This window comes from Anomaloglossus baeobatrachus, chromosome 4 (assembly GCF_048569485.1).
Source record: "Anomaloglossus baeobatrachus isolate aAnoBae1 chromosome 4, aAnoBae1.hap1, whole genome shotgun sequence".
In the NCBI taxonomy this organism is placed as follows: domain Eukaryota; kingdom Metazoa; phylum Chordata; class Amphibia; order Anura; family Aromobatidae; genus Anomaloglossus; species Anomaloglossus baeobatrachus.
Genome location: NC_134356.1, coordinates 241593074 through 241613572, shown reverse-complemented (window position 1 = coordinate 241613572; position 20499 = coordinate 241593074). Strand labels below are relative to the sequence as shown.

Genomic DNA, 20499 nt, shown 5'->3' with positions numbered 1-20499 from the left:
CACTGCTTAGCACTGGCTCCTTGCTCTCCTAGCTACAGTACACATCAGGTTAATTAACCCGATGTGTACTGCAGCTACATATGCAGAGAGCAGGGAGCCGCGCACACTGCTTAGCACTGGCTCCTTGCTCTCCTAGCTACAGTACACATCAGGTTAATTAACCCGATGTGTACTGCAGCTACATGTGCAGAGAGCAGGAGCCGGCCACTGGCAGCGAGAGCGGCAGAGGCTGGTAACGAAGGTAAATATCGGGTAACCAGGGAAAGGGCTTCGCTTGGTTACCCGATGTTTATCTTGGTTACAGCTTACCGCAGCTGCCAGATGCCGGCTCCTGCTCCCTGCTCGCTTCATTTCGTCGCTCTCTCGGTGTCACAAACAGCGATGTGTGCGTCACAACGGGAGAGCGCCTTTGAAGAAAACAAACCAGGGCTGTGTGTAACGAGCAGCGATCTCATAGCAGGGGCCAGATCGCTGCTCAGTGTCACACAGCGAGATCGCTAATGAGGTCACTGTTGCGTCACCAAAACCGTGACGTAGCAGCGATTTCGGTAGCGATCTCGCTATGTGTGAAGCACCCCTAACTCTTAATATTGGCACCTTTTTGGGCTTATACACATACAGTATATCACAGTACATACCAGATTACACAATGGATTAACAGAGTCAGTAATCCTTTTTCTTTCCCCATTTTCATGAGCCAAAACATCTCAGCTGATTCAGGACAGGTTGAAGGTTGAATTTCAATGTGATCATAATTCAGCTTAGAATATGGTTCAGAAGACAGATAAAAGGAGCCTGGTTGGGTGGTATATTCTTTCAGTTAAATAGAGAATGAACAAAATGACTAACACACAGCTACCAGTTTTGATGAAATGCTGCTTCCTGTAATTTGTCAGATACATTTAAGTTATCTGGAGCCAAAAATGCGTTGAGTGGAACATAAATCTAATGTGATTATCTATCTTGTCCAGGCAGAAGCTAAACTTGGCTTCTGTGGTGCTGTCGGGAGTCAGTGCGCTCGATGACACATTTCTTATGTCCTCTGAATGACTGATAAGATCACCTTGTATGTGAACATTAAATGGCCTTTTACCCACTAAAGATACACAAGTATAGATACGCAGCGAACAGTCAAGCCTGAATTAGCATGCAGCATATAAAAACCACTCTGGCCCAAACATCTGTGGACTATACGGCCTCATAATATGTGTTCTAAATACATACTCCATATTTTATAACGTTGTCAACATCCACAATCTAGAAACAATGAGGAACATGAGAGTGCTAAACACTACTTATACGACTCTTCATTAGATAGCTTTTATATTCTCTACAAGTAGGGACCATTAAAGGAGATGGATTATACATTGCAGTTGATATAGGGTCATTTGTACGTAAAGATGTCATCGTTCTCTCCATGAACAAAAACATACTCTATAGCATTCAGTGGAGCCACAGCACATATTCTGCAGTGCGTGTGCGCTACACCATCTACGGTACTCCACTTAAAGTTGCCCAATATGCTCTAAAAATAAAGGTGCAATGCACATAACATTATAGTCCAGAGCTGTAAAAAGAGCGGTCAGCTTGATTTTGACCAGATGACTGCATTGGAAGTAGCGTTACGGCTCCATACATTTGACAGTAGGTGTGTGTGGTATTTCAGCAATGCAGGTCAGAACCATGAATGGGACTGAGCTGCAGTTTTGCAGACAGACGCTACATAACGAATGGACTTGTGCCTGGTAGACAAAGAATTCAACAAACCATCATGCATGGATCAGGAGAGCAGCAGCCAGTCTGGGCATTGTGGTTCAAGATTGGACCGATGTGCACTGACATCTGAATGAGCCCTTATACCACATTAATATTGAATTCATGGTATACCAATTAGTTGTAAGCATTAATTACAGAATAATGGGTGCGATAATAATCATCCTTCATTAAAGTGCATGTACATTAGCTTTTGACAGAATACACACCAAATAAATCCTATGACAAACTTAATAATGGTTATACATAAAAATATTTAGTGATGCATAGTTACAATATTCTGTCAGCTATCAATAAAATTTGTCTTTTTCTACACTGGTTTATAAAATTCTTGAAAGGTTATTCTCAAGTTTGGAAGTTTTTACCCTACGAAAGAGAGTTTAACCTCCTGACTGCTGGGGATCCAAACACTGAGTGCTTCACCGATCCCAATAAGTGGTGCTCTAACCAACTCCATGTGAAAGGAGCGTCAGTCGATCAGTCGCACTGCAGCTCTGTTCACCCTTAATGTGACCAACGGAGAAAACCGAGCGCTACGCTCAGCTGGTCTTCTGCTCTACTATAAAATTAATGGAGCGGCAATTTGTGTGATCGCAACCACTTAATTCACAGAGTTCTTCAGAGCCCCAGTTCTCAAGATTGGTTGGGTTTAGTGGTAGGATGCCCAGCAATTGGGAGGTTCTCTTATCTCATGGATAGGGGATAACTTCCAAGCTTGAGAATACCACCTATGTCCGGGCTGCATGATGGGGATGAAGAGTTTATTTGTTAAATAAGCACACTTGTCTCCAGAGTTTCTATAACTTGCAGGAGTCCATGCTATACGTCTCTCACTGTATCCATATACTGTGCTTCTTATAGAAACCTGGGAAACCAAATATGAATATATCGCAGCAAGGATCACCGAGCAGTACATGCTGCCGGCTCTATTAAACAGGGTGCAACCCTCCTTTATTATAGACAGCCAACATATTTTCCATTGGAAAACCAAGATGAGCCATATATACACAGTACCTATAACATAAGGAACATTTAGGGTGAATTGATGAGAATTAGAATCACAATGACATGATCGAGCTTCTCCAGCTTTAAGAGAATCACTGAGCCATCCCTTTATTATTGATGCTGGTGAAAGGTCTCCTACTTTTGACAGTGAATTCAGTGAATTTATTGAAAAATTGCCCCCTCCCCACTCTAAACCAGACAGAATGATGGGATGCTGCAATCTAATGTACGTATATTGTAAATCCTGATTTAGAACTGAATAGACACATACTGTATATACGGAGATACATTAACTTCTGTGCACTTCACCCTTGACCACATGGTAATATGCATTGCTTTACTGACAGTACTTTAATGTCGAAAACTACATGGCAGAATAAGGAAATAAAGACCGGGGTCTAGAGTACAACACAAGAAATCATGACATTAGCAGCGTTACATATGCTGAGGTCCCAAATGCACAATTAAAGGGATTGTGCAATGCCCTATTTCAGTAGTGACATTTCTACACAAGGTCTTATTCACAACTTAACAGTACATAAATAAAACATTCTCTGAACTTGTAGTCAATTCCTTCATGTCAGTTTATTGCCATGTACTAATGGGATGACATACACGGAAATGTCATCTCCTGAGCCCAGCCTGTCATTTGATATTCTCCAACCTCGGTCTTTAAGGACACCTCTAGCTCTCATCACAAGGTCCTGAGCGGCCAGCGTGTACCTGCCAAAAGAGAAGAGCACAAATTATATAACACTCTCCGGAACATAAGTAATACTTCTAGGGCTTTCTGGGACCTTTGCCTTGTATAAGCACTGAGGTGGAATAAAGCCAGGAACGTTTATTGTTACGAGGGGGACCCGGGGAAGCGTGCCAAGATGGTATATGGACAGCTTCCGCCGGTCAAGGTCCACTGTGCGGTGTAAGGGACCGCTGCTATGGTGGGAGAAGAGTAAGCGGGTTGCTGCTAGCGATCGTCTGGAATGTCACAGACGATCTGCGTACACCTGTCCGCCCTAACCCGTGAGGGTTGTATGGCACGGCGCTCACAACTCGGTGTACCTGTTGCACGGGGACGCACAGAGGTGCCTACGCACGTGTGCCAGCGGGAGTCACAGGAATATGGCACGAGGGTAGCACAGAGGTGCCCACGCACGTGTGCTTCAGACACCAGGTGAGTCCGACAGATTCAAGGAGCTCACCTGGGACAGGAACACAGCCTGTTAAACGGAATACTGCCGGAGCAGCAAGGCAGGGGCGAGACCTGCAAAATACAATGTCTGTACAGTGGCGTGGCAGCACGCTGCCAGACATCCAAACATAGAAGGACGGTCGCGCGTCGCCATGATGGCAGGAGGGGTTTTTAAGGAGATGTAGCTCCAGCCAAGGGCGGGCGCGAGACGGATGTGACCCAATCATGATCTGTGACGTCCTGGCCCGGCCAGTCAGGATTCAGCACATCACCAGCCTCGTTATCTGGCCGTGTGATACCAGTGAGCGAATCAGAAGACGTCACGTGGGGCACATGCTCAACCTCCTGCCTCTGGGTCATAAAGGCGGGATCTTCGGTTTCACAATGTGCAGAGCTAAGGGAAGTCTTGCTGCTTCCCTGAGCATCTATCCTTTGCACACTGTGCAACCACTCCGACCCTCTGCGATGCTGAGCAGGAGGACACGTGGCAGGCAAGGGATGGGAGACCACTCCATTCCTTACAAGGAGTAAACCACTAGGTGTCACCCTTCTGCTGCATCTAGGAGGAGGACAACTCCTGCAGTCTCCCAGGCCTTTGGCGCTGCTGAGCAGGAAGGCTCGCGGCAGACAAGGAATGGGGGACCACCTCATTCCTTGCAAGAGGAGAGCCACGAGATGTGTAACATTACCCCCCCGTCTAGGGCCCCCCCGCCGCCTGTGCTCAAAGGCTGCTACCAAACCCGGAGCGTGGACATGATCCTCCAATTCCCAGGTCCTATGCTTCGGTCCACGACCGACCCACTCCACGAGGAAGTACCTCTTGCCCTGAACGATTTTTGTTTTAACCAACCTCGCTACTTCAGGGTTGTCGGACGAGGAGTCGGCCGTCGGCCACCAATCATGCCTGGCCTCTAGAACTCTGGTCCTTTTGGACCTGAAGAGGCCCACGACCTTGGAGGTATGGTCCCAGGAAAGTACATCGTTCCGTAACCTAGGGGGAACGAGGGTCTGGCCAGGTGGCACCAGGTCTAGGGGAGTGGGTGACCCGGTGGTCCCGAGGTGTTCTTTACATGACCCTGCCCAGGACGAGATCTCCCCTGTTGTCCAGTTGAGTATCAGAGCATGCCGTTTCAACCAGGGGAGTCCTAGTAGGATCTCATCCGTCCCTTCTGGAAGCACCAGAAAGGACACCTGCTCATGGTGGCCTGGTGGTACATCCATCCTGAGAGGAACGGTGATCTGGGTAATGGGTTTGACAAGTAGGGACCCGTTGACTACCTGGACACTGATTGGTTTAGGCAACAGGACCAGGGGAACAGAGTACCTAGTTGCCAGGGAGGCTGAAATGAAATTGCCGTCAGCGCCAGTGTCTAAGCAAGCCAGGGCAGGGAAGACAGTGGTGCCGAACTGCAACTGGGCGCTGAGGGTTAATTTAGAAGGAGAGGCAGCGTCTAGGGTTCCTCCTCTGATGGAAACCAGACTTTGTCTCTTTTCCGATGGTTTTGAACATCGGGTAGCTACATGTCCCCTCTGCCCAAAGGCAAAGCAAACGACCGGCGGCCGAGAGCCTGTGGTAGAGGAGACCACCTTGGAGACTTCCATGGGCTCCACAGAGTCATCAACAGAACTGGCTGGGAGACTGATCTGGTGGGGAAGGAGAGTCAGAGGCTCTGTAGGCCAGGTAGACGTAGGTGCCGAAGAGACCTCGAGCCTCCGCTCCGCGTGGCGGATGTCTATGCGCGAGAAGCAAGCCGTATCAAGGCCTCTAAGGTGGTCGGCACATCACGCGTGGCCAGCGCGTCTTTGACGAACCCTGCCAGACCCTCCCAGAACACAGGGACAAGGACTTTATCTGGCCAGTCCAGCTCTGCGGCGAGTGTCCTGAACTGCACCGCAAAGTCCCCGACTGAAGTGGACTTTTGCCGAAGGCGTAGGAGTCGCAGCGCGGAGTCGTGGGTGACTTGAGGCCCGAGGAACACCTTTCTCATGGCCTCAAGATAAACTGGAAGGTGATTCACCACCCGATCTCCGCGCTCCCACAACGGCGTGGACCATTTTAGCGCTCTCCCTGTGAGCAGGGACTGGACGAATGCTACTTTCGCCTTCTCAGTAGCATAAAGAGTGGCGGACATCTCCAAGTAGGTGGTAACCTGGTTTATGAAACCACGGCACTCGGAGCTGTCCCCGTTGAAGTGCTCTGGGAGCGCAAGGCGAGGCGACTTTCCGCTCAATTCCACAGCCTGAGTAGCCGCTTGGGTGGCAATTGTCGCTAGAGCAGCCTTATCGGGGGAAGACCGCTCCACAGCTGCCAATCGTGACTCCAACTGCTGCACATAATGCAGCAACTGCTGCTGCTCTTCTGCCATAGCCAGACCTTTGGCGCGACCGTAATGTTACGAGGGGGACCCGGGGAAGCGTGCCAAGATGGTATATGGACAGCTTCCGCCGGTCAAGGTCCACTGTGCGGTGTAAGGGACCGCTGCTATGGTGGGAGAAGAGTGAGCGGGTTGCTGCTAGCGATCGTCTGGAATGTCACAGACGATCTGCGTACACCTGTCCGCCCTAACCCGTGAGGGTTGTATGGCACGGGGCTCACAACTCGGTGTACCTGTTGCACGGGGACGCACAGAGGTGCCTACGCACGTGTGCCAGCGGGAGCCACAGGAATATGGCACGAGGGTAGCACAGAGGTGCCCACGCACGTGTGCTTCAGAAACCAGGTGAGTCCGACAGAGATTCAAGGAGCTCACCTGGGACAGGAACACAGCCTGTTAAACGGAATACTGCCGGAGCAGCAAGGCAGGGGCGAGACCTGCAAAATACAATGTCTGTACAGTGGCGTGGCAGCACGCTGCCAGACATCCAAACATAGAAGGACGGTCGCGCGCCGCCATGATGGCAGGAGGGGTTTTTAAGGAGATGTAGCTCCAGCCAAGTGCGGGCGCGAGACGGATGTGACCCAATCATGATCTGTGACGTCCTGGCCCGGCCAGTCAGGATTCAGCACATCACCAGCCTCGTTATCTGGCCGTGTGATACCAGTGAGCGAATCAGAAGACGTCACATGGGGCACATGCTCAACCTCCTGCCTCTGGGTCATAAAGGCGGGATCTTCGGTTTCACAATGTGCAGAGCTAAGGGAAGTCTTGCTGCTTCCCTGAGCATCTATCCTTTGCACACTGTGCAACCACTCCGACCCTCTGCGATGCTGAGCAGGAGGACACGTGGCAGGCAAGGGATGGGAGACCACTCCATTCCTTACAAGGAGTAAACCACTAGGTGTCACCCTTCTGCTGCATCTAGGAGGAGGAAACTCCTGCAGTCTCCCAGGCCTTTGGCGCTGCTGAGCAGGAAGGCTCGCGGCAGACAAGGAATGGGGGACCACCTCATTCCTTGCAAGAGGAGAGCCACGAGATGTAACAGTTTATTCTTTAATAACCAAGTGTTTCTATATTCTGACAAGGATTTTTGTTTTCTTACTTAAAAAACTAAGTACAAAATGACTGTTAAAGCAAATTTTCTCTCCAGGAAGGAGACAAACTCTAGCACCACCTATTGGAAGGAGCAATCCTAAAGTCAAAAGTGGCCTTTTAAACAAGCCTTTTCATATGACTTAGGATTTAAACCAGATCAGAACCCCAATTTGCAGACACTGTTTCGGGGTGATTGCCCCTCGTCAGTGCAAAGTGTGGGTATCTGATCTGGTTTAGGAGTTTATGCCTCACTGGCAGCCACACTGGTTTGTCAGGTCTCCGTAAGGAGAATAGTTTTCCCCGTGGTCCCCACTATAACTTCTCATCAACCAGATAAGTTCCCATACTTTGCACCTACGAGAGACAATCACCCCAAAACACCGTGTCTGCAAATTGGGGTTCTGATCTGGTTTAAATCCTAAGTCATATGAAAAGGCTGGTTTAAAAGGCCACTTTTGACTTTTAGGATTGCTACTTCCAATAGGTGGCGCTAGAGTTTGTCTCCTTCCTGGAGGGACAATTTGAATATTTCCCAGAGGGGCTTTGCAGCTATAAGACCCTTCACTGGCAGCCACACTGGTTTGTCAGGTCTCCGTAAAGAGAATAGTTTTCCCAGTGTTAAAGCAAAGACGCTTGCTGCATCCCTGGCTGTGTCGACCAGTCTTATCACTTAATTTAATTTATTTTCATCTATCTTCACCCCTTATTTATTGACAACCACAGATTTACAGAAGCCAAAAGGAGAGGGCGAAGATAGATGGAAAACAGTTAGGTGGAAAGGAGCACTGAACTGTTTGGTCATGCCAAGGCTGCCCCGAATGCCTGTTCTTGGTTTCTACAATGATTTTATACTGAGAAATTTCATTTAAAAATCTAATTTAGGCTAGTAAAAGGAATCTGACAGTAGAATCCACCCTCCTAGCTGTCTACATGGGCATTTAGGTCTTTGAAAGTTGAATAAATATAATATCTGCGATCTGATGACCCCCTTCAAGAGTAATCCATTTTTTTTTTTTTTAACCTTTTCCTATCCAATAAAATTTCCTGTTCTGCCCATTGAAATCCTATAATAATTGGGAAAAAACGTCAAAACAGAATTTTGAAATCTGAATGAATTTTGTAAAATATATCAACAGGAAATAAATTTATTCAAATGTGAATGATAAACAAGGCAGTGGTACGACAAAGGAGCGTAACGGAATTATTGGCATGTCCCTCCCGGGGGGGGACTCAGGATAGGAAAAGGTTAATATTTACATAAGCTGTTAAGATCTATGGACTGGACACATATGCATAAAAATCTGTCTTCAGAGCGTATTTTACATGAAAGGGAGAGTTACCAGGGTGAGACAGGTAATGACTGACAGTCTGCTCTGATAATCACACACAGCTCTGCAGTGAGATCAGAACTATCACAGTAGACCTGACAACATTATGAGAGAACAAGTGCTGCAGCAAATGTTTGCAGTGAGACAAAGTTCACTTCTGCTGTATTGTGCTAGTTCTGATCTTACTGCAGAGCAGTGTGTGATGACGAGAGTTTGTCAGTCATTACATGTCTCATAATGGTAACACCTCTTCCATATAAAAAAGGCTCTGGATAAAGACTTTCAGGGATAAACTGCCATAGATCTTAACAGCTCATTTACATGTAAGAAAAACGTGGATTTCTCTGCAATAAAACATCAAAGCACAGATATTAAAGGTATAATTTTATTCAGTTTCCTATGATCTACATTCCCATATAGACTATTTAGGAGGACTGATCTTTCTGACAGATTCCCTTTAACCCCTTCATGACCAATGACGTACATGTACGTCACCGGCCGTGTCCCTGTTTTGATGCAGGCTCACAGCTTCAAGTCCACAAAGGAGACTATTAAATAAAGAAAAAGTTTTTAAATAATAAAAAAAATAAAACCACAAAAAGTTTAAAATCACCCGCTTTTGTCCTTTTAAAATTATTATTAACAACATAATATTAAAATACACATTTGGTATCGCTGCAATCAGAAAGGTCTGATCTAGCTAGCAAAATCTAAAATAAATTAATCTGATCGGTAAACGGCATACAAACAAAAAACAATCCAAAATGCCAGAATTACGTTTATGGTCGCCACAAATTGCAAAAAAATTATGCAATAAAAGGTGATTAAAACATCATCTCTGCTCCAAAATGGTATCGGCGAGAATGTCAAATCAGGGCACAAAAATTAAGCTCTTCACACAGCCCTAGATCGCAAAATATTAGAACGTTAGGGGTCTCTGAAATGGTGACAAAAGCGAAATTCTGTTTTTTTGACAAATATCAGGGAGTTTTTTTTTATCAACTTAAAAAAAAAAAACCTAAACTTGTGGCATCTACGTATTCATACTGACCTGCAGAATCATACCATATAGTGAACATCGTAAATAATAAAAATTAAAAACATTGTGTTATTGCACTTTGTTTTTGCAATTTCACTGCACTTTAAATTTTTCCCGTTTTCCAGTACACTATGTGGCAGAATAAATGGTGTCATTCAAAAAATACAGCTCGTACTTCAATGACAGTAGGTGACAGGATTCTCTTTAGCAAAACATTTTCTGTATTTGAAGAATGTTCAGTGACTGCAGAAAATGTAAACATTATACTTATTAATACATTTAAAAATTCTTCCAAAGTGACAATATAAAATAAGACCAAGGCCCTGATTCATCAAGACCAACCTGAACAACGTCCTTGAGTCAGACGTGGATGCCTCCTCATGAATCCAGCGCATCTGAAAAAAGTGGTGTGCGCCTTTGTAATATTAGCCATAAATCTTACTCCAATCAAGGAATGGAGTAAGCTTTCTCACATTGGGAATGCCATGGCTGATCACCAGTTTACGCACAAATTTAGTGACTTATCAAAGTGTTTACACCAGATTCCTGGCAAAAATACTTTGATGAATTGGGGCCAATGATTTTTTTTTAATTATTTTCAGTATTTGCCATAATAATAGTAGTAGTGCCACAATAGTAAATCCAAATTTTTATTATTATTTTTTTTTTAACCTTGTAGTATTTACTTTAGAAGTCTGACAAATCTGTTGACTTTACTTGTATACAGAGCAAAACAAAACAAAAAAAAAAACCACAAATTGCATTCAAGGTTCGGGACAGTTACAAAACCTAGAGGTTCCAAAATGTTGTCTTTGAAATGAAGATTTCTTAAAAAAAGGAGATAAAGCAAATCAGAGATAAAGCAAATCAGACGTCTGGTGATTGGAGTGGAAGGGTAAATAAATAAATAAATAAAATTGACATTTCACAGACTAGGAGAATGTAGAATAGATATCTAACGAATCTGATATTTTTCAAAGAATATGCCCTGGAAAAAAAAACAAACAAAAAAACAACTAATAATGTACATCTATGGTTAAATCGCTTGCTTGTGAAATTGGCCATCACAAGACATGATTCTTTAGCTCATAGGCAAGGAACGGTAAGAAGGTGCATACGACACCAGCTAGAAATCCTTCCTCACCCTAGCAAAATGAGAAAGCTACTTGTACATTAGATTTTTAATGGTTTTGTAGCCTACTTGTGCATGTTGAGTAAATTCTATCCAATACATACCTATGAGGGTCATCAGGATCACAGCATGCTAGAAAATTTGTAACAGCTTCAGACACTTCTTCGTTCAATAAGACATCCCAAAGGCCGTCTGTTGCCAAAACTAGGACATCATCTGCACCATGTTCGTATTGCAAAAGGTCATAAACTCGTACCTATCAGAAAAAGGGCAACATAACAATGGAAATAGAAACTGTTAGAGGGTCTGCTACTGGATTTCACAATAAAAACTGCAGAATTTATTATTACAGACATCATTTAGGAGTACTTACTTTTAAAATGCATGCAAGAATGGCTCCATTAGTTACCCTCCTAATAGTAATCCTCTCCCACTTCAATTTTTTTCCTCTTACAAAGCCATTATTTTTTCATTGACATCGCCATGTCAGTTTTAGTTTTTACGGTGGTTATTGTGCCATAAAAATGACCCATTTCTCCAGTTCAGTATAATTTGATGCCAATATTATATTTTTTATTTTAATGGTTTAACACAGAGAAAAATTTAAAAATTGGTCGCCATTTTCTGAGATCGGTAACATATATCATAATTTTTCTTTTGAGAAACCTGTGTGAAGTGTGCATGGCATGACGTTTAATGACATTTTTATTGATAGGGTTTTAAGGTACATACAATGTTTTGCTTGCATTTTATGAGCATAGTAAAAGCCCCCAAAAACCCCCCAACAATTCTGGAATGTCTTTTTTTTCCTCCCCCCAACTTTTGTTGTGTTCATGCCAATTTGAAGAAGCACTGCCAAAATAAGAGGGCCTAAAGAGGAGCTGAGGTGGGACAGGGCCTGATTATGCCTGCCCGTCAAAGTCAGCAAAAGCATCAGCATTTCTACTGAGGTGCACAGATATGTGAGCCACTAATAAAATGCTCCAAATTCGTTACGTGAGGTGCAACTTTTAATGAATTTGAGCACTGTACTCCAGCTAAGGCACCAAAACGAATAGTGTGCACAAAGTCAGTCTTAAAAGGGAATCTGTCACCAGGATTTTGTCATGTAATCTGAGAGCAGCATGCACTGGGATTCTCAAACGAAGAGTCCTCAGACAGAAAGTAAGAAAAATAACAGCAGTAAATGTATTTAGGGAAGAGTATGGGGATTTTTAATGCAGCTAAAACGCACCATTTTAATGTTTAATATATCAGTTAAAAACAAATTAAACTCAGATGGAACTCTGAGGTACAAAGTAAGCCTTGTGTGTGTCATCTGTTTTACACAGATCCCCATAGTCTTTTTACTTAATTTTTAATGTGGTAAAAAGGTGGCGATTTCAACTTTCATATTTTTTTTCTTCTACTTTTTACTGTATTTAAATAGTTCTCTTTGAGGACTTGAACCTGCAATAGTCTGATCACTTGTTCTATATACAGCAATGCCACGGCATTGCTGTATATAGAAGAAATCACAGTTTCCTTTGAAGATCAGCCACAGCAGTATGGTGATGACAGACACAGGGATCATAGGCTAACCCCTCACAGGTGTGCCGATTAGGGGTCAGAAGCACGCACCCACCTGCTGGTGCACGATAAATTCTGCTATCAGGGATTGACAATGGCACCACCCATGACTGTTAGCGGCAGATTAAGGTAGAATCATTCAGCCTTCAACTGCAGGGAAAGATGCTGGCTTGCCGTGCGAGCCCGCAGTAACGACAGGGTGACTACTTAGCACATCATAAATCGTTAAGGGATTAGTTGTGGAGTCATCTGCAAAACAGATGAGGACTGGGCATGCTCTGAGTCTCAGACCGGAGACACGTATCAATTTTTAAAGGGAATCTGTCAGTAGGATCAACCCTCCTAAGCAGTCTACATTGGGTATGCAGGTCACTGAAACCTAAATCAAATGATACATTGATATGTAGAGTATATGTACAATCCAATGTTTTAGTTTGGAGAAATCCATACTTTTCTTATATACAAAAGATCTGATCACATCTATGGGAAGGTCAGTAATCTCCGTCAGAGCTTATTTTACATTAAAGGGGGCATAACCAGTGTAACTACTGAAACTCACAGCGGGCGGTTGTTCTATAGACGCACGCTGTGCTTTCAGATGTAGCAGAGCTGGAATCGTCATGGGACTTCGTGTTTATTACTTCAGACCTGGGTGTTCTGGGGGTTAAGAAATTGGTGAAAGTCGGTGTTTTTTGTATTTTATTGCAAAAAAAGGATTTTTCGGTGTTTATTTCTGTTCCCTTACAGATTAGTAATGCAGGTCTCATAGATGCCTCCCATTACTAATCTAGGGCTTAGTGGCAGCTATAGGGTGTTATTAAGCCCTTATAACCCAGATTGCCACCACACCAGGGCAATCGGAAAGCACCAGGTAAAAAGTTCTGGGATTGTCACATCTAATGGATGCAACAATCCTGGACGGCTGCGGGCTGCTATTTTTAGACTAGGTGGGGGCCCAATAAACATGAATCTCCTCAGCCTGAGAATATCAACCTCCAGCTGTTAAGCTTTATCATGGCTGGGTATCAAAATTGGAAGGTGGGACTGGCGCTGTTTTTTTAAAAATTATTTACTTAAATTTAAAAAAGCCACAGCCAAGATAAACGCACGATGAGAGCTGCAGCCTGTAGCCGTATGCTTTATCTGTGCTGGGTATCACAATATGGGAGGACCCTATGCCAATTTATTTATTTTTAGACCATAATAGTGACCCGCAGACAGGGTCTGTGATCGCAAGCAGTCAAACGCTGTCACACAGGCTTGGGTTGTGTCTACACTACAATTGATCACAGACGCCAGGACTGCCGGTGGGTGGGGAAAGAAATGCATATGGATGCGAAACAATGAGCGGCCTCAGAAGAAGGAGTGGCCGGGGAGCAGCTACAGCCATGCCAAAGACTCGATATGTATAGTTTGCTTGCGCTAATCCCCCTATCTCTTGTACCACCATATTTAAGCCTCAGATTCTGGTGCCCATAGACTTATATGGGGACCGGCGTCTGACCAGATATCCGGGATCAATTCTAGGCAGTAGACTTGTTTTTCTTTTAAAGTCTAGTTAGTCCTGCCGATCCCAAATACCTGCAAGTTCACCCATCACTATCAGGGAGAGCGGTGTCTGGCCCATAGATATTATTAGCTCATTCATAAATAAGAAAAATGTAGATTTCTCTGGAATAAGACATTGGATTGCAGATATTAAGCTATCATTTTATTCAGTTTCCTATGACCTACAGTACAGACCAAACGTTTGGACACACATTCTCATTCAAAGAGTTTTCTTTATTTTCATGACTCTAAAAATTCTAGATTCACATTGAAGGCATCAAAACTATGAATGAAAACATGTGGCGCGAAATACTTAAAGTGTGAAACAACTGAAAATATGTCTTATATTCTAGGTTCTTCAAAGTAGCTACCTTTTGCTTTGGTTACTGCTTTGCACACTCTTGGCATTCTCTTGATGAGCTTCAAGAGGTAGTCACCGGAAATGGTTTTCACTTCACAGGTGTGCCCTGTCAGGTTTAATAAGTGGGATTTCTTGCTTTATAAAAATGTGGTTGGGACCATCAGTTGTGTTGTGCAGACGTCTGATGGATACACAGCTGATAGTCCTACTGAATAGACTGTTAGAATATATATTATGGCAAGAAAAAAGCAGCTAAGTAAAGAAAAATTAGTGGCCATCATTACTTAAAGAAATGAAGGTCAGTCAGTCCAAAAAATTGGGAAAACTTCGAAAGTGTCCCCAAGTGTAGTGGCAAAAACCAAACGCTACAAAGAACGTGGCTCACATGAGGACCGCCCCAGGAAAGGAAGACCAAGAGTCACCTCTGCTGCGGAGGATCCGAGTTACCAGCCTCAGAAAAACAGCAGCTCAGATTAGAGACCAGGTCAATGCTACACAGAGTTCTAGCAGCAGACACATCTCTAGAACAACTGTTAAGAGGAGACTTTGTGCAGCAGGCCTTCATGGTAAAATAGCTGATAGAAAACCACTGCTAAGGACAGGCAACAAGCAGAAGAGACTTGTTTGGGCTAAAGAACACAAGGAATGGACATTAGACCAGTGGAAATCTGTGCTTTGGTCTGATGAGTCAAAATTTGAGATCTTTGGATCCAACCACCGCGTCTTTGTGCGATGCAGAAAAGGTGAACGGATGGACTCTACATGCCTGGTTCCCACTGTGAAGCATGGAGGAGGATGTGTGATGGTGTGGGGGTTGTTTGCTGGTGACACCATTGGAGATTTATTCAAAACTGAAGGCATACTGAACCAGCATGGCTACCACAGCATCTTGAAGTGGCATGCTATTCCATCCAGTTTGCGTTTACTTGGACCATCATTTCTTTTTCAACAGGACAATCACCCCAAACACACCTCAAGGCTGTGTAAGGGCTTTTTGACTAAGAAGGAGCGTGATGCCAGATGACCTGGCCTCCACAGTCACCAGACCTGAACCCAATCGAGATGGTTTGGGGTGAGCTGGACCGCAGAGTGAAGGCAAAAGGGCCAACAAGTGCTAAGCATCTCTGGGAATTCCTTCAAGACTGTTGGAAGACCATTTCCGGTGACTACCTCTTGAAGCTCATCAAGAGAATGCCAAGAGCGTGCAAAGCAGTAATCAAAGCAAAATGTGGCTACTTTGAAGAACCTAGAATATAAGACATATTTTCAGTTGTTTCACACTTTTTTGTTAAGTATTTCATTCCACATGTGTTAATTCACAGTTTGGATGCCTTCAATGTGAATCTACAATTTTCAGAGTCATGACAATAAAGAAACTCTTTGAATGACAAGGTGTGTCCAAACTTTTGGTCTGTACTGTATATGCCCATATAGACTGTTTAGGAGGGTTGATCCTAGTAAGAAATACTAGTTAAAAATGATTGCATAGAAAAATATCAATGGGTTAGTGTGCTGCACAAGAAAAAAAATGGACAGCACTTGATCATGTCTCATGGATGTGGAAAGTAGCCATAGACCAAGAGCAAAAGATTTTTTTTTTTCTTTCATAAATAGCATTGACTAGTGTCCTTTACACAATCCAGAGACCGTCTCTGGCCTGTTCTGTAGATCGTTCATCTTTCTAAATGAATCTTTTGTTGAACATTCATGAAGATCCTCGGGGCCGGCATTCCAAGTGTCATTGCACACTACTTGAATTCCCTTCTAAACCTTACAGGCAGCAGACAGTGCTTACCGAGCGCTTTAATTAACCTATGGAAAAGCAGTCATTTAAGAGAAGCATGACGGCTTTAGCAAAGGCAGCCAAGGGAAAATTATATTCAGTATTACAATTTGGAAATAGTACGCCTGGTCAGACATGCTGGTTAATCCTTCTAATTCAGCAATACATCTGTCGTCCACAAACCCGTCTAAACATGCACTGTATTTGGCATATGCTCACGGCTGGGATGCTTTAATATGTGTCTCTCCGCATTCTTCACATGCTGTAAAAAGGGAATGTTTATAAGATAAACCCGGTTTTTGCTTCCAACAGTTTTTAAATGTTTGCTGAAAAGCAGAGTTCCTGGAATTCTGGCGTTTGCTTTTGATATAATGACTATTTCACATTTAAGGAATATTACAGAGACTTTCCAATACTGACAGATAAGAACATGCCATGCACAAAAACACCCCCCCCCCAAAAAAAAACAAAACATCACTACCTGGTATTAAATACTCAGTCCTCATTCTCCCATCATTTTAACCTTCATGCTAATAAGCAATGCCTCACATACTTACCCTACCCTAACCTACTGTATCCTCACCTATCCCTTGTAGACTGTGAGCCCTTGTGGGCAGGGACCTCTCTCCCCCTGTACCTGTCTGTGTCTTGTATTGTTTATGATTATTGTACTTGTCTCTATTATGTATACCCCTTTCACATGTAAAGTGCCATAGAATTGATGGCGCTATAATAATAAATAATAATAATAATAATACTTGTTCTGCAATAAATCTTTCCGATACACAGCAGTCAAGTTTGGGCTCACTTTTTGCTACTAAGATTCTGTTCTCGTAGTGCTATATGAATGAGAGGTTGCAGCATGTCTCACCACACAGGTAGAGACAGGGAGGAAGTACTACCTGTCCTTTGCAGACAAAATAAATGATCCCCTAGCAAGGAGAAAGCATTCAAACAGGAGAAGAGAAGGGGTTAACGCCGCGCATCAGCCAAATGAAGATGTAGAGTTGTTGATGAATTAATATCTTTATTTCATAGGTCTACGCGTTTCGAGGTTGAAACCTCTTCCTCAGGACCAGGACATCAACAAAGCAACTTTTTTTTAATTTTAAACTCTGTACTGAATAGGATGGCAGAAATATTGCTTAGGCTGGTACTTTGTTCTATTAAAGGGGTTTTCCACTATTCTCCCCCTCCCCCTTACCATATATCATAGCTCTTCTAAACAATACCTTTTGTAATATACTTGTAATAGATTTATAGCTGCTATGAGTGCATTTCAGCAGGGATCACAGTACTGGACAGTTTTGCAAATTCTTCTTCGTCCTCAGTTATGTCTGATACTGTCTTTTCTAGAGATTTGATGTTCTCTTGCCAATGTCCTGATGAAGGGAGCGGTGTCTCCAGAAACGCGTAGACTTGTGCATGTTATTAAAGAAGCATTAATCTCTTCCTGGATCCATTGAGTCCTTGGCGCGGAATTAAGACCCTTCTATTACTCACTGTAATCAGCCAATTTTGGGACTGCTGCCTGGACCTGGATCTTATAAATGCCTGCATAGTGGTTGTGACTGGCACAACCATTATAGGGGAGTGTGTTTTTAGTACATATCTTCCTCTCCTTTTGGGGTAAGACCCTATTGCGCTTTTCTTTCCACAGTTTCTCATCTACTTTCTTTTCCGGCACAGAACTTAGACCAAATGAAAGGAAGTTGTCATTGGGCTCCTGCTGGTGGGTGTAGACGTTTTAGGGTGAATTATAATTAGTCTCTCAAAAGCTGAGCTGACAGTTTAATTCAGCAGTAACAGCAGAGACCGACAACTTTGCTTTTGAAATGCAGATTGCAGCACTTCACTAGCAAAGGGTTTATGTAATTCCAATCACTGAAATAGAAAGCGCCAACATTTGCAAAATAAACACAGTGACAGGACTATACTGGCAATCTGGAAATTGGTAAAAAGGCTTGAATCTACACTGGCCTGCTCTGACACTTGGTATCTCCCAATATCTTCAGCAGCACATGATGGAGAAGGGAGGGGGGAAGCTAAGTGCTGGCAAACAAGCTGCAGCAATGCATGATGGAACTTTTAATATTAACACAAGAGTAAGCCTGGGGAGGGGGAAGAGATTGATGTAAACATTAGAGCTGCTACTGACAGATACCAAATGATGCTTTCTATAATAAGGCTGGGGCCACACGAGCACTACTACGAGTGCATCGCATGAGACTTGACGCCCGCTCTGCTGAAGTGTAAGCCAAGTGTCATGCGACTGTGGTAAAATCCTGCAATCAGATCACAGCTGCGGAGAAGGCGGGCGCTGCGGAGAAGGAGGGACTAATCTCCCTATCCCCTCCATCCATTGTCAGCTGATGCGTATATTGCATTGCACTCCACTTCCGGTGGAGTTTGGTCTCATGGCACCATCCGGAAAGTGGTGGCAACAGAGGCCAGCGGTGCTCGGACCCCTCCAGCGACTTGTCCCACATCACACAAGCTTTAACTGGGGTTGTGCAGGGGTGCACAATCTCAATAGGTGAGGGCCTATTTTTGGCCTATTCGTCTCCATCTTCCCCCATTACCAGGTACCTTCACAGCGCATTGCCTTTATTTTTTTCCTATAATCTAGAAACAAAACACAGTAGGCAATACAAAGCTTTTTGCTAGATTTCCTAAAATCACTGTTTTATTAATCAGAGTTGATCAATAGAAGACTATTAAACCTGCTGCCAGGTAGTCAAGCATATGAGCTCTGTGTAACCCTGCTCCATTCACTGATTAGCAGTTTTCTGCCTATGCACAATGTACACAGAATGCTTCCAAACAGTGGTGTGGGTCAGGTAACAGAGTTCAGCATTCTGAAACCTGCTAGACCTGCTGCAGACAAAGCAGGAATTTTTATCAAAATGACAGCAAACATCTGAATAAGTGATATATCATGCTGCTTTAAGATGGGGTAGCAGAAACCTAGTGACAGATTCTTCTTAAAGCATCACTCCAGCAATTCTTTTTTATTTTACCGCTAGAGTGATGCTTTAAATTCAAGTCCCCTGACCCTGCCCCTCTGGCGGCTTCATCTTCTATCATCAATACTCCCAATAGTCTCCGGTGATTTAAACCTACCGGCTGCTCCAGTGTTTCATTGAGGTCACAAATAAATTTCTAGGATACCATTTTAAAAACTGCACGCCTCAAAGTGCACAAAACTAAATTCAAGAAGTAAATACAAATACAGGAAGTAAAGCAATGTGGAAGGAAAAGAAAAATATTTTTTTCCACAAAATATTGCTTTACCCCTAATTTAATTTACACAAGGACAACAGAAGAAATAGCACAATAAAAAAAATTGTTACATTTTCTCATGAGTACAGGGATATCCCATATGTGGTGGAAAACCACTGTTTAGGTGCATGGCAGGGCTCGGTAGTTAAGGAGCGTGATTGAAATTTTGGAGCACAAAATTGTGCTGGGATAGTGGACGCAAGGTCGCATTTGTAGACCCGTGATATGCCCAAACAATAGAAACCCCCCTACAAGTGACCCCATTTTGGAAACCACACCCCTCAAGGAATTTATCTAGAGGTGTGGTGAGCCCCCAGGTGCTTTACAGAATTTTATAACATTGGAACATGAAAATGAGAAAAAAAAAAAAAAGAAAAAAGAACATTTTTACCATAAAAATAGTGCTTTAACCACAATTTTTTCATTTTCACAAGGATAATAGGAGAACTTGGACTTTAATTTATTGTGCAATTTCTCCTGAGTACACCAATACCAAATATCTCTTGGAAAACTACTTTTTGGGTGTGCAGCGGGGCTCCGAAGGGAAGGAGCGCCATTTTGGCTGGAATAGATTGTGGATGCCATGTGACAATGGAAGATCGCCTGGCATGCCAAAATAGCAAAAACCCACAACAAGTGCACCCATTCTGGAAACTGCATCTCTCAAGTAATTCAAATTGTCCCTCCAGTGAGGAAGGAAACAAACTCTAGCGCCACCTATTGGAAGTAGCAATCCTAAAAGTCAAAAGTGGCTTTTTAAACAAGCCTTTTTATAAGACTAAGGATTTATACCAAATCAAAATCCCAATTTGCAGACACTGTTTCGGGGTGATTGCCCCTCATCAGTGCAAAGTGTGTGTATCTGATCTGGCTTATGAGAAGCTATGTGGGGACCACGGGGAAGACTATTCTCCTTATGGAGACATAACATACCAGTCTGGCTGCCAGTGAGGAGACTTACAGCTGCAATGCCCCACTGGGAATTATTCAAATTGTCCCTCCAGTGAGGAAGGA

The 20499-nt window shown here is 43.6% G+C and overlaps 1 protein-coding gene across 1 annotated transcript in view; it reads right to left on the bottom strand.

The window, feature by feature from the left end:
- Positions 1–318: 318 nt before the first annotated feature.
- LOC142303422 (protein phosphatase 1H) overlaps positions 319–20499 on the bottom strand; it is a 295560-nt gene continuing 275379 nt past the window's right edge. Inside the window, exons 9-10 of the mRNA XM_075344753.1 lie at positions 11047–11198; positions 319–3501 (exon numbers count right to left, since the gene is read on the bottom strand). Of these exons, the coding sequence (XP_075200868.1) occupies positions 3354–3501; positions 11047–11198 (300 nt within the window). The 3' untranslated portion in view covers positions 319–3353. The remainder of the gene's footprint in view (positions 3502–11046; positions 11199–20499) is intronic.